At 53.8% G+C, this 14560-nt stretch overlaps 1 protein-coding gene across 6 annotated transcripts in view; it reads right to left on the bottom strand.

Annotated features, from left to right (window-relative positions):
• Positions 1 to 14560, bottom strand: part of CELSR1 (cadherin EGF LAG seven-pass G-type receptor 1) — a 146563-nt gene that overhangs the window by 86610 nt on the left and 45393 nt on the right. For all 6 annotated transcript variants that reach the window (XM_053584866.1, XM_053584867.1, XM_053584870.1 and 3 more), the window contains exon 2: positions 3877 to 4515. In XM_053584866.1, the coding sequence (XP_053440841.1) occupies positions 3877 to 4515 (639 nt within the window). The remainder of the gene's footprint in view (positions 1 to 3876; positions 4516 to 14560) is intronic.

Genomic DNA, 14560 nt, shown 5'->3' with positions numbered 1-14560 from the left:
GGCCCAAGTGCCCAGCTCACGGGGACACTTTGTACAAAATGCTATTAAATAAATAAAGCCAAAGAAAGAGCAGGTAAATGGGGAAATCCAGCTGTTCCACCCTCAAGGAGCTCACAGGGCCAACAGCTTCAGCTCAGAGGCCAAGAACACCTGGGTTCAAATTCTGGCCTCACTCCCTGCAGCACCATCGGCCTTCGGGGCACATGGGACTGATAGCCTTTCCTGGGGCCCATTCTCTGCTCCGTGGGATGGGGAATAGCTTCCCTGACCTCTTCCCACTAGAACCACCCCCAATCCCTCAGTTGTGACAATCAAAAATGTCTTCTGGTGTTGTCAATGTCCCCAGGGTGGGGGGAAATCACCTCTAGCTAAGAACCACTGGGCTAGATGCTTTAACGTTACGTACCTCAGTTTCTCCATTCTTATGTATTTATTTATTTATTCTTTTTTTTTTTGCGGTTTTTGGCCAGGGCCAGTTTTGAACCTGCCACCTCTGGCATATGGGGCCAGCGCCCTACTCCTTTGAGTCACAGGCGCCGCCCCTATTTATTTATTCTTGAGACAGAGTCTCACATTGTCACCCTGGGTAGAGTGCTGTGGCATCACAGCCCACACTAACCTCAAATTCTTGGGCTCAAGTGATCCTCTTGCCTCAGCTGCCCAAGTAGCCAGGACTACAGGTGCCCGCTGCAACGCCCAGCTAGTTTTTTTAGAGACAGGGTCTCTCTTGCTTAGGCTGGTCTTGAACTCCTGAGCTCAGGTGATCCCCCTGCCTTGGCTCCCCAGAGGGCTGGGATTACAGGCATGAGCCACTGTGCCCAGCCTTGTTTCTCCATTTGTAAAACAAGATCAGAGGCCACAGTGAGAGTTAAATGAGAAAATACAGGTAGAATCTGGAGCAGTGACTAGCACAATGAGACACTCAACAAATGTTAGTTACGAGTCACTGCTGTCCTCAGGGTCAGAGACATGCAAACTGGTGAATCACTCCCGATGTGAGAACAGGTCAACAAAACCATAATTATCAATAATAAAAGGCACCCAGGAAGCTACAGACCCACCAAGGAGGTCAGAAAACCTTCCGGAATCTTCCCAGAGCAGGGCATTGGCAGACGGACAGGGAGAGGATGCATCTCCGACAGCAGGAGGACGGGTGTTGAGGGGAGAGCTGGGCAGTGTCTGGACCACAGGAGCCCTGATCCTGTCCTTAAAGCATTTCACAACAAAACAGAACTGCAATGTTTATAAAAGGAAAGATGGAGGGGCAGCGAACAGGAAAACCACCCCGTGTTTGCCACTCACAGTAATTTAGGAACGTCCGCAGAGCTGAGAAATTGGGAGGGTGCCGACACATGTAAAAATGCCAGCCCCATGAGTTTGCTGACCCCAGACACAGACCTGAGACCCCTGGAGGGCTGGTCACCCTCTGCTGCCTGCAAAGACCCGGGGCATCCACGTTCCCTGGGGCCTGGACAGCTCTGAGGGCAGAGTGGATTCCAGAGACACTGGAGAGCTGTCTGCTTTCTCCAGCATCAGATTCGCCAAGCTTTTCCTGGAATTAATTGCCACCTTCCTTTGCCCAGCTCCTGCCGGGTCTCCTGCCGGCTCCTGCCCTGCAACACAGGAAGCCAGGAGCTTCCAGCAGCCCCTTGGGCCCGCTTCCAACCTCGCAATTGGAGCTTGGCTTACCAGGGAGCAAGTAATAAAACCCTCCTGACGACAGCACTACTTTCATCATGAATAAATGAGCTCAATTACCTCCTCGCAGAAAAAGGAGAGCTTCAAAGAGAAAAAATGAAAACAGAGAGGAAGAGGGACTCAGTAAAAATAATCAGTCTTCATTAGTCTTATCTCAGAGGGAAATACGTATGATAATTCTAGTGCCCAAAGAGATTCAAATTAGGCTCATGCCAGTCATTACATTTCAGCAGGTCTTATTGGCAATGACAGACGGGCCCTTGCCCAGCCGTTATTTTTCTAAAAATGGTTCTCCTGATGAAAAGGAAACTTGAGAACTTTAGAAATGGCTTCCACTCAGTGGGCCATCACTGAAGGGTCTGCTGGTCCAGGGATCCCCCATGAGACCCCAAAGCTGACTATCCCCTGGATTTCCCCAGCAGGCCTGCTGCAAGCAGCCCACCTGCCTGGCAAAGCCACCTGATGGGGGGTCCTTGAGAGGTCCCTTCACACAGTGAGAAGACCAATTGCACAGATTAACTGGGTCGCCCACCAGAATGGACAGGGGTCTGGCTGTGCACACCAGCCCGGCATACAGCAGGTACTCAATCAGTGTTTGTGGGGTGGATGAAGAGGATACACTTGCTGGTTCCCTGAAGCACACCAGGCTCTTTCCCAGGAACCTACAGCCACGGCAAGAGAGGAAGCCAAAGCAGCCCCTGGCCACGTGGCTGGTGGGGGCCCTGCCGGCTCACCTGTGGGTGCTCCCCAGTTGGGGGCACGGACGGCGCTGGCAGCTGGCGCACCCCATCACGCACTCCTAAGAGGTGGTGCCAGCCCAGAGTTGGCAGGAGGAGACCTTGGGAAGTTCCCAGGGACCCGGGAGCCACCAAAGCTCAAGGGCAGGAGAGAAGCTGGGTCAGGCCTCCTCCTAGCCACAGCCCCCAACTTCGGTGTGACTGTCAGGAGTGGGGGAGAGTCTTCTTATGCCCCTGCTCGCCTTCCTCACGCACTGCCAAGCCCCAGTGTAGCTGGGAATTTCCACTCAGCTAGACAGTGGGAAAGAGCTCTGGACCCATAAGAGGGGTGCAAATGCCCCAAATAGTTACAGTGCCATCCTCCCGCCCCACCATTACCAGGTTATAACCAACCTGGGGTGCAGACGCATCAAGCCCCCCGACTCCCACCCCGCCATTGGCTCCTCCTCTTCTGATACAGAGTCCCTTGGACAGACAGCTTCCTCTCTTTTTGGGCTCCCCCAAGGGCTTCCTGCTGGGTAAATGCCCTAATAATATACTTCAAACCCTAAGCTCGATGGACCTGCCCTGTGTGCTGTGTGAAGCCCCCGAAGCCCAACCTGGCCCCCCACAGCCAGCGATCCCACAGTGTGTATTAAACACACCAAGACAGTCCTTGGAAGAATCTCGAAGTTACCTCCAGTATGGATCAAATCCCCCACTAATCCCCAGATAGCTTTCCAAAAAAGACAGACTGTTCACCATCGGGACCATAATAAACTTGCTTTTCAAATGAACCATCGTCTTATGTCACAGGCAATCAAAGACCAAAGCGAGATTTGCGGCTGGGATGCAGAGAGCGCTGTTTCTGTGCTGTTCCTGAGCCGGCTTTTTGTATTTTTAAAAACAACAGTTGGCTGCATTTGGGGCAGTTTATCTTTGTGATTAGTCAGGGGGTCTGGAGGTATGTGTGTCCTCCCAGGCAGGGACGGTCAGTCATTTGCTACACTTGCAACAAGGCCTAAAAAAACAAACAGCACCTTTCAAGGCCCAGATGCTGAACAGCTCACGACTTCCACCCTGGTTCCGTTGTTTCACACAAACCAATTCACCCTGAGATCTGGAGCAAAGCACTTTAGTTCTAGAACCACTTAAGAGAAGCAGGCCATTTTGTGCACTGAGGTTTCTCAGGCGGATCTCACCCGGTCACCCTGCCCTCGTTCTCGTTAAGAAGGGAATTGAGTCAGGCGGGTGTATGACATGCACGCCTGCCAGCTAAGAAAATGCCGCTTCCGACATCATCTCAAGGTCAGGGAGCAACACTTGGGCCCAGCGCCCGTCCCTGGACCATTTCCCCAGGAGAGCAGTGGACAGAGGGAGTCTCCAGAACCCCTCTGCCGTGGGACCTAGTGGTGTCTGTGCAAAGCCCAGGCGAGCCCCATTCCCCCAGGCCGTGACCTACCTGTGAAGTCCTCGAAGCACTCACAGGTGTAGCCCCCCTCGCGGCTGCGGCAGCGGCCATTGGTGCCGCAGGGGCTGGAGTAGCAGAGGTCGATCTCCGTCTCGCAGTAGTCGCCCGTGAAGCCGGGTGGACAGCGGCATCGTAGCCCGTTGATGGGGTGGATGGGCCGGAAGAGCACGGTGGTGGAGCTGAGGAAGGGCGCCGAGCTGTCGAAGCGCAGCACCGACACACACTTCATGTAGTTCTCGCACGGCTCCCGCAGGCAGATGTTGTCGTCAAAGGGCAGCACGCGCTGCGTGGAGATAGTGGTCAGCAGCGTGCGGTTCAGGTAGATGTGCTCCTGCAGGTCCTCTGACGGGAAGAACTGGCCATGCACGCCGCCGGGCAGCAGCGCCGAGAAGGTCACGTTCAGGATGTTGGTGCTGACGTCCGTGTCGTTCTGGATGTTGAAGACGAAGACATCGTCCTTAGTGGTGGACAGCACTGTGGCCACCCCCTCCACAAAGAGGGCCAGCAGCGGGGACAGGAACTTCTCCTGCGACATGTTCTCCAGGCGCACAGTGATGCTGTTGGTGAGCATGTCGTCCGTGATGATGGTGACACGCAGGGTACAAAGGGCCGTGACACTGTGGACGCCGTCTGTGGGACACAAGGAGAGTGGCGGTCACTCGGATACTGCAGGGAGCAGCCTGGGCACCCTCCCCATGTCCAGTGTGTTCCTTCCCTCACTGACACATGGGTGCCCATCCAGAGAGGGGCTTTGTCCCTGTCCCCTGGAGCAGGCGCTGGGCCTGACACTTTCCTACAAGGTGCCACGGAAGAGACATTCTGGACTTGCCAGCCCAGAACCCAAGAGGACTGGGAGTGGAGGTCTGCCTCCTCCTTCCTGCTGCCAGACACCACGCTAGAGGCCCAGGGACAGACAGAGGTCCTCTGGTCAAGAGCCCCAGCTAACCAAGGCCCCAGACACAGCCCGCCAGGCAGCTGAGGTTTGAGCCCCATCCCACCAGAAAAGCAGACATCATGGGGCAGGGACCAGCCACCGCTGGGCCTCACCGTGAGCAAACGACAGGGTCAGAGCTGAAAGGCTTAGGGATAGTGTGTTACACAGCACTGGACAACCAGAACAGACACAGTCGACACACAGAATCAATCACCATAAACTTATCACGAAACACTGCCACTTGGCCAGGTGTGGTGGCTCACGCCTGGAATCAACACTGTGGGAGGCTGAGGTGAGTGGATTGCTTGAGCTCAGGAGTTCAAGACCAACCTGAGCAACAGCTAGACCCCAGCTCAAAAAAAATAGCCGGGCATTGTGGTGGGCACCTATAGTCCCTGCTACTCAGGAGGCTGAGGCAAGAGGATCATTTGAGCCCAAGACTTTCAGGCTGCTATGAGCTATGACGCCATGGCACTCTACCCAGGGTGGCAGAGTGAGACTCTGTTTCAAAAACAAAAAAATTTGAACTTTACCGCCCATCATATAAAATACTAAGGTATTGGCTCGGCGCCTGTGGCTCAAGTGGCTAAGGCGCCAGCCACATACACCTGAGCTGGCGGGTTCAAATCCAGCCCAGGCCCGCCAAACAACAATGACGGGTGCAACCAAAAAATAGCTGGGCGTTGTGGTGGGTACCTGTGGTCTCAGCTACTTGGGAGGCGGAGGCAGGAGAATCACTAGAGCCCAGGTATTGGAGGAGGTTGCTGTGAGCTGTAATGCCACGGCACTCTACCCAGGGCAACAGCTTGAGGCTCTGTCTCAAAAAAAAAAAAAAAAATTAAGGTACTGCCAGGAACTGAGTTGTGCTCCTCAAAATTCCTATGTGGGAGCCCTAACCTCCATATGATGGTATTTAGAGGTGAGGCCTCTGTTGGCAACTGGGGTTAGGTGAGATCACGGCAGTGGCCCTAACAGGATTAGTCCCTGTGGATGGGATGGGTCTCTCTGTCCTGTACCATGCGGGACACAGCCAGGGGCTGTCTGCAAGCCTGGGAGGGAGGCCTCACAAGCCCTCAGCCCCGCTGGCACCTCACCTTGGATTTCCAGCCTCCGGGTCTATACGGAAAGAAACATTTGCTGTTCAGGCCCTCAGCCTGTGCTGAGCAGACTCAGATATATTAACGTAATTCTACTAGAATAAGTTTACATGCTAAACAACTTGCTAAATGATGTTAAAATAAGTTAACACATTTGCCTTATATGATATTCATAAATAGCTTTTACTTGCCGTAGTCCCTGCTTATTATATATTTCCTTTTCAAAAATAAACTGAAACATTCCAGGACCCTAAGCTTAAGCAGCCACCCTTCCGGAAATCTAACCACACACCTGTGCACACACACCTGTGATCACACACACACCCCGAAGAATGTAGAAACCCCACAACTGGGAGACAGATAAACAGCTACAGGACAGACACATGGAGTGTGTCTAAAACATGTGTGATAGTGACACACACTGTGTGGTCCCATTTGTATGGGGGACACTTTACTCACGCACATACATGTTGTACGTGCATAGGAAATTCCGGAAGCACATGGTGAGCCCCACTGCACTGGCTGATTCTGGAAGGAGATAAAGGGTGGGGTGGCTGAGACACGACTAGCATTTTACTTTATTGCTTGCTTTGTGCCACTCAGATTTCTCACAATAAACGTAGAGCACTTGGGTCTCTAAAACTGCAACAAATAGCCTGATCTGCTCTGTAATGAGGAAAAGATAACCCAACTGCACCCACGTCCACAGAGGGGAAATGTGGACGCAGCCCCAGCGGCCACTGACTATGTTTTGTTTTGTTTTTTGCAGTTTTTGGCCGGGGCTGGGTTTGAACCCGCCACCTCCGGCATATGGGGCTGGCGCCCTACTCCTTTGAGCCACAGGCGCTGCCCTCGGCCACTGACTATGAGCAGTCTGTATTACTCTGCCTTAAAAAGCAAGGGCGCTCTGACACCACATGGATCCTGAAAGCTTTACACCCAGTGGAATAAGACGGTCACAGAAGGATTGACACCACACGGTTCTGCTTGTACGAGGTCCCTAGAGAAGTCAGATTCTCCAGGAGAGAGAGTAGAACCGTGGGTGGTGGGTGTGGGGAGTGGGGTCAGTGATTAATGAGGACGGAGTTGCAGTCTGGGAAGATGAGAACCTTCTGGAGGTGGGCGGTGGTGACAGCTTCACAGCAGTGGAAATGTGCTTAATGCGCCTGAACGATAAATTTAAAAATGGCAAAGATGGTAAGTTATATGTTTTATATATTCCACCACCATAAAAAAATTTAAAAAGAGGGCTCGGCACCTATGGCTCAAGCAGCTAAGGCGCCGCCACATACACCTGAGCTGGCAGGTTCAAATCCAGCCTGGGCCCACCAAACAATCCTGACGGCTGCAACCAACAAATAAAATTAGCCAGGCGTTGTGGCAGGCACCTGTAGTCCCAGCTACTTGAGAGACGGAGGCAGGAGAATCGCCTGAGCCCAGGAGTTGGAGATTGCTGTGAGCCGTGATTTCAGAGCACTCTACTGAGGGCGACAGCTTAAGGCTCTGTCTCAAAAAAAAAAAAAAAAAAAAAAAAATTTAAAAAGAGGAAAGATAGCCTGCCCCTGACCCTCAGGCAATGCTCAGGCGCATGCCGGGTACCCCTGAGATAGGCCAGCCTCAGTTTCCCATCTCCACACGCAGCTGCCACAGTCTCCTAAAACACTGATCTCATCTCCCCACTCCCTTGTGGCCCCTAATGGCACCCAGAATGAAGCCCTCCATCTAGGTGTCCTGAGGTTCCTCTCGCTGCCTCAGGGCCTCTGCACATCCTGCCTTCTGCCAGGACCACTGCCCTCCTTGATAGCCAGGGGCAGCTCCCTTGGCCATCTGGGACTGAGTTGAATGTCCCTCATCAGAGGGATGTTCCATACCAAGCACCCCTCACCCCTGCCTGTCACATCCCCGCTGTAAGCCCTGCACAGGAGTGGCCCAGCTCTGATGTTACTCTTCTCTGTTTATCTGTTTCTCCCACCGTGAGTCCCTGAGAATCCCGAACCTGTAAGTCCTGTTCCCGCTACACCTGTCACATCTAGAACAGCTCCTGGCATCAGAAGCTGTTGGACAAATATTTGTAGGCAGGAGGGAGGGGTAGGGAGGGAGGGCGGGGAGGAGAAGTGGGCGGGAAAGAATGTTGGTTTCCAGGGGCCCTCTTTAACTCCAACATCAACACTTGCTCCAGTAGAACAGTATCCATTTTTCCATGTAAGCTATTTTTTGTGGCTGTTTGATTTTTTTTCTTTTTGTACAAGCCCCTTACAATAATACAGGTAGCACACTGTCTGCTTCCCTGTGGCCATTGTTCTGAAACATCCTTTTATCTTAAACCACACATGGATTTGTTTGTTCTGGCCCAGGAGGCAAAGGCCATATTGATTTTTAAGCTAAAAGCCCAGGCTTTCTCAGGGTGCTCCAGGCTGTCCTGTTTGTGCCCCCAGGGGTGGGACGGGGCCCCAGCACTCAGGGAAGGTGCTCTGGGCATTTCTCCCGGTTGTCAGAACAGCGCTGGAACCAGGGCCTGGGAGCCAGCTCTGAGACAGAGCAGATGGGGCACAGGTGGGGGACGCTGCCCCAGGTGCTCTGCACAACCCAGACATGACCCTGAGGGGCAGAAGAAGGGCGTGTGGCCCCTCCCCCCTCAGCAGGGCTACTTAATAAAGGGCCACAGCAGCAGCCCTTTCACTTGTTTACCCGTCTGCCTCCAGTCTGGAGGCCACAAGTCTGACATCAGGTGTCAGCCAGGCTTCCTCCCCCAGGAGGCTCAGAGAGAGAGAGAGAGAAAGAGAAGCCTTGTCCCTCTGTGTCTCTGCATGTCTGTTTTCCCTTCTTCCAAGGACACGAGTCCCTGGGTTAGGGCCCACTGAATCCAGTATGGCCTCATCTCAAGACTCAGTTACATTGCAAACAACGTCCTATTCTGAGGTTCCGGGCGGGTGGGAATTTTGGAAGATGCTATTCAACTCTGGACAGGTGGGAATGTGGGGCTGTGGAGAGGCAGGCCACAGGGGCAGGGGTTGGATGGTCCTCAGACTGTTGTGGTCTGTGGGCCCTTGACACAGGGTGCTGGGGGTGGCTGAAGGAGAAAGGTCCCCAGAGGAGTGGACGGGGCTGCACCCCTGAGGGACCCACTGCTGGCCCTTCATAGGTGAGGACACCAAGGCACAAAGGGGCTGGACGTGGCTGAGAAGGTCACAGAACCCAGACACAACCCAGTCCTGAGTCACTACTGAAGGTGGACGGGGTGGACAGAGGGCACGGCCCAAGAGGACCATAGCCCCAGCAGGGAGGAGGAAAGGCTGATGTGTGACCCATCATACACCCGGGACTGTGGGACACAGGCACTCCCTGGGCATCTGCGTCATGCACCCAGATACCACAGTCTTGGGGCAGGGCTCCTTGGCCCTCCCACGGCCAGCACCCCGTGAGGCCGGTTGCACAGCCCACAACGTCCTTGGGGTTCAGAGCCATCCCCTACACTGGCTGTGGTCACATCCACAGGGCGCTGCTTGCTGCCCAACCAGGAGGACACAAAGGCCACACTGTCCCTCCCAAGCCCTTCACAGGGAGGGCCTGTGTGGCGGCTCCTGGCAGCTCCCATTCAAAGCCAGGGGACTCTGAAGTCGTTTTCTGTAGTTCTCTCTCTGGGGTTTGTTTTGGTGGTTTTGGGGGTGGTGGTGGTAGGTTTTTTCTTGAGGCCAGACTGAGGCCAGACAAGAGGTGTGACGTGTGATCCTGCTACAAGAAGATGTCTGGGACACAAAGGCTGAAACCGGAGCCTGTGACTCGCGGATCCAGGTCCACATCCCAGGGACTAGACGCCGCCAGCTCTCAGAGCTGGGGCAGATGTGCATCGGGCCAGGGCAGAGGCTCTGCTCCTCCTGCCCTGCCACAGGGAGCAGGAGGGACCCTCAGACCTGGAGACAGCCCCATCCCAGCACAAGCAGCTCCGGCAAGTTGTGTGTCACACCAAGCGCTCGTGTGTTTATCCTGTAGTCAAGCTGCACGGTCCCAAAGGGGCAGGCACAGCTCTGCCAAAGGGGCACAGAGGGCAGAGCCAGCTGCCCTCCTGGTCCCCATCTATGCAGTGTCCTTTGCTGGACCATGGGAAAGGAGGGTCCCTGCTGACACCCAAGGAAGCCCGCAACTTGAGCTTCTCGTTTGGAACCCAGGTCCATGCCTGTAACTACCATCACTGCCGTCTCCCTGGGCTGCTGGAGGTAGGGTCTTTTGGCCGCTCCCTGTTGATCTCACCTGCCTCGGGGTGGGCCATGAACCCTGGACAGCCAGCACCAAACCCAGCAGCCACACGCCTGCAGTGCTCAACTCCCGACTGCTATTCAGGGGGACGTCTTCACTCCTGCAGCCCAGGCCCTGGCCACAGTGGCCCCATGTCCCCTGGTCCCCTCCTCTACCTGTGCCTATCTCTATACCCACACCCCTCTGGGGGAGTGGGGGGGACAGCCAGTCCTGAGCACCTGGGAGAAGAGCCGGCTCAGCTGCCACACCCACTGTAGTTCTAAGATAACAAGCCCTGCTAGGCGGGGACTGGCTGTGGGCCCACTGCTGCGATCCCACTCGGCTGTGGGCCGAGTGCCCCAGGCTCCCTGCTCCCTCACCCAGCCAGGGCCCTGAGTGTCCCAGCTTTTGAGACATAGTCCCCACGCCAGCCAGGTTGGAACACATTGAGAAGCAAGTCTTCTACGCAACAACCCCAGCAGATGCACTGCCTCCCTGCGTCCCAGCTCCCGCAGCAAGGGTCTCTTGCCACACAGCCCTCAAGGACGGACAGAGTGTGCCTCACATTGCCGCAATTTGGCATTCAACCCCACTCCCCACTCATCTGGACAGCAAAATGCCAACCCTGGTGCATACCTGGAATCATGAGTGCCAGAAACAACGTTCAGGACAATTTAAATGCCCTATGCAGACATTTCTGTGATTTGGCCTGAGACTCGGGCTCTCAGCCCCTGGCCCATCCTGCCGCCTGCTCATGGCTGCTCTAACTACATCACTGTTTTCAGGTGCAGGCCCTGCCCGGGCCCTCTGTAGAGGGGAGCAAGGATGGCGGCACCCAGCATCCGGCACCCGGCACCCCCCACTAGTGCTGGGAGGAAGGAGGCCGACACTTAAGAATGGTTAGGATGGCAAATTTTATGTTACGTGAAGTTTGCCACAATTAAAAATAAACAGATAAATAGGGGTAGAGAAATGAAACAACAAGATACCTAACACCCCCTTCTCAGTGTCACGCCCACATTTATTATTTACAATAAAACCACGTGATCCTCCATCGCATCAGTTCAGGGATGTTCTCTCCTGATTTCATACATAAAATAAAGCTCCTATCCCAAGGCGGAAGGTAACATCCAATTTAGGGTTTCACCCTTTCAAGTTATTCCAACACAGTGCACACTTATGCTTGATGGAATCTCCTAGAAGCCTGAGATCAACAAGCCCACTATGCCCCAGGAAAGGGTGAAATCAACAAGCCCCACTATGCCACAGAAAGGGGTGTTCACAGCTCAGACTGGCCGGCCCAACCGCAAGCAAAAGAACTTGTGAGCTGAGACACAAAACAAGTGCATTCTTGTCAGGAGAAAGAACTTTCATTTAAGACTTAAAGATAGGTTCCTCAGAAAGTTAAACATGGAATTAAGGCATGACCCTGAATTCTGCTTCTGAAAACACAGGCCCACACAACAGCCTGTATGTGAATGCTCACAACAGCATTATTCACAATAGCCTGAAAGTGGAAACCAGAATGTCCATCAGTGGGTGAATGGGCAAAACAAATGTGGTCCAGGCACGTATCCCGCCATCAGGAGGAAGGAGCCGGGGGCACGTGTTACAGCGCAGGTGAAACTCAAGAGCGTTATGCCAAGAAAGAGAGGCCGGGTACAAAGGGCCACACAGGGCTTGACTCCACTGGTCAGAGACAGTAGATAGAGACAGTAGATCTAGAGAGACAGAAACCAGACTTCTGGCTGCCAAAACCAAGGGGCCAAAGTTTCCTTGGGTGAGGGGAAAGACAGAGGTGGTGGTCACACAACATTGTGAGTATACTAAACACCAGTGGACTAGTCACTTAACCTGGCTTTAGCCAGATCACTTAAGCTCATGAGTTCAAGACCAACCTAGCAAAATAGCAAGACCCATCTCTACAAAAAAAGAAAACAATTAGCTGAGTTGGTCTGGGCACTACAGTCCCAGCTACCCAGGAGGCTGAGGTGGGATCACTTGAGCCCAGGATGCAAGATTACAGTGAGCTGTGATTGTATCACTGCACTCCAGCTTGGGCAGGGGAGCAAGACCCTTTCTCTAAAGAAAAAGAAGGTTAATATATTTTACCTTATGTGAATTTCATCTTAATCTTTTTTTAAAAGAAAAAAAAAAAGCTAAGAATTGATTCAATAAACATTTGCTTTATTTTTGAGTGACATTATCCAAAAGGAGAAAACTATTTTAAAGAGTATCTGAAGGACCATTTCCATAAAACCAAGCTGGGGAGTTAAGTCAGGGGAGATAAACAGGTTGTAGGAAGAGGCAGAACCACCTTCTCCTTCCGAGAGAGCAGGGAAGCTACCTTCTAACCTTGGAGATACCAAACTCATTCACTTTAAAGGTGCCAACTTACAGCCTGGGTAGGCGGCCCGAGCCACCGCAGTCTGTTTACACCATAAACTAAATATTGTGCAAAGAACTCTGCAGTGAAGACACGTCAGCCGCCTCGGGCTCCAACTGGGATCAAACACGCACAGTTTCATCAGGGACCTTTTGTTGTGAGAGCTTTCTATTTTATTTCAGGCACTCATTGAGCAGCACAAAGGAAATCGTTTGCGGAACAGGAATCCAGAAGTACGATCACACGGAACTCCTTGTTTGGGAATTCCAGGTAGCTCCTTGTGTGCAGATGCTGAAAGAGCAGCAAGCCTGAAATAAAGGCTATTTTAAGAGTAGGAGAAGAAAAGTAGTAAAAGAGGGGCTTCAGCTTCTAGGCGGGGCTCTCGCCCTGGCAGCTGACATTGTTTGCAGGGTATACCGCAGGGCCGGTGCTCTCTACGAGGGGGGCTGGTCCCCAGAGGGCACAGGGCCGCATCTCTGGCCTCTGTTCACTGGATGCCAGTAGGGGCACCCCCTACCCCAGATTGTGACAAAGTGTCCCTCAAGTCAGACACATCCTGGGAGCAGAAGTGCACCCCATTGACAACCCTGCCCATAGAAATGACACAAACCTTTTGGACTCGTCTAGTTTGAGACTCTCAGCGAATATCAGGAGCCCGAGAAGCATCTGGGCTCAGGGCTCCCTGGCTTGGCACCATGGATGTTGCCGGGCTTCCCAAAGCCTCCCGGCAGTGCTGTCTGGGGCTTTCCTCTGCCAGCCACAAGCCTGACACCAGCAGGGCCAACAGGGAGCCTGTCCAGCCTCGCTCCTCCCTGCCAGAGCCAGCAAGGCCATCTCTCTGCCTCCATTCCTAGGAAAATAGGCCAAGTTCCCTTAGGCAAAGATTAAACAACAAAAATGGGTTTAAAAGAACAAGTAAGCATCTCCTTCTATGCCAAATGGCGCCTTCCAGAGTGATGACGTGGGCCCTGGGCACCTGCCAAGGGACAGCCATATGTTGTCCAGCCCTGACATGTCAGCGAGCTGCTGTGTGCCCAGCAGAGCCTCGGACAATAATGACAAGGGGTTTCAGCCAATACACCAGCCCACCCCAGCCAGCCGGAGGGACAGGAGCCAGCGTGGAGCCTTTTGTGCTCCAGGAGCCAAAATGCCATCTGACACCAACCTGGGCTACTCATCAAGCCACCTCGGTGGTCAGAGCGGCAAGTGGCCCTCAACCTCCCTGCACAGGCCCACCTGTGCCCCCTCCTCCTTCCCCTTCCTCTCCCTCCCTACCTGTAGGCCTGCAGGCTCACACCTGTAGCTTTGCGATTGCTCCCCGGCCTCCATTAATCCTAGAGCGTCCATCTCCCCAGCCCTATCTGCTGGGCTCCCGTTTGGCCCTGACCCTCAGGCTAGTCAACAGTGCCTCTGAATTCGGACTCATCTCAGGGACCACAGTGGCCGGTGTCAAAATGCTCCTACTCAAGCCTAAAGGACGAAGCAGCTGCCAGGACAACCACTTTCGGCCGGCTCTAGAGGCGTTTGTCAGCCCAGGGGCCACTGCCCCATGTTCTCCTCACTTAGATGCTCCACCTCTGTGGAGAAGTTCCTCTGAAGGCTGGCACTGCACGTAGGGCCCGTCTCCCCCATGAGGGGCAGGAGACTCTAAGTCCTAGTGGAGAGAGGATGGTGAGTAGGAGAATTTTGGTTGTTACCTGGCACTTTTATAAATCTTTGACCGTGGCTAAGTGTCACGGAAAAAGTAAGTGTCCCCCTATCTCCCAAAGTGGCCCAGGCCCAATCTCTGGAGGCTGTCAATACGTCATGCCACACAGCAAAGGGTCAAGGTCGTTCATCACCTGACCTGACATAAGTGGGTGTCCTAGGTGAGCTGGGTGGGCCCAGTGTGGCCATCGGGCTCCTAAAAGTAGAAGAGGGAGGCAGAGGAGGAGAGTGGAAGGAAGAGCTGTGAGGATGGAGCTGTACCCTGGCTCTGAAGACGGAGGAATGCGGGAGGCCAGGTGGGGACAGGGTCCTCACCAG

This window comes from Nycticebus coucang, chromosome 3 (genome assembly GCF_027406575.1).
Source record: "Nycticebus coucang isolate mNycCou1 chromosome 3, mNycCou1.pri, whole genome shotgun sequence".
Taxonomy (NCBI): Eukaryota; Metazoa; Chordata; class Mammalia; order Primates; family Lorisidae; genus Nycticebus; species Nycticebus coucang.
Note: the sequence above shows the minus strand (reverse complement) of the source record. Positions and strands in the feature narration are given on the sequence as shown.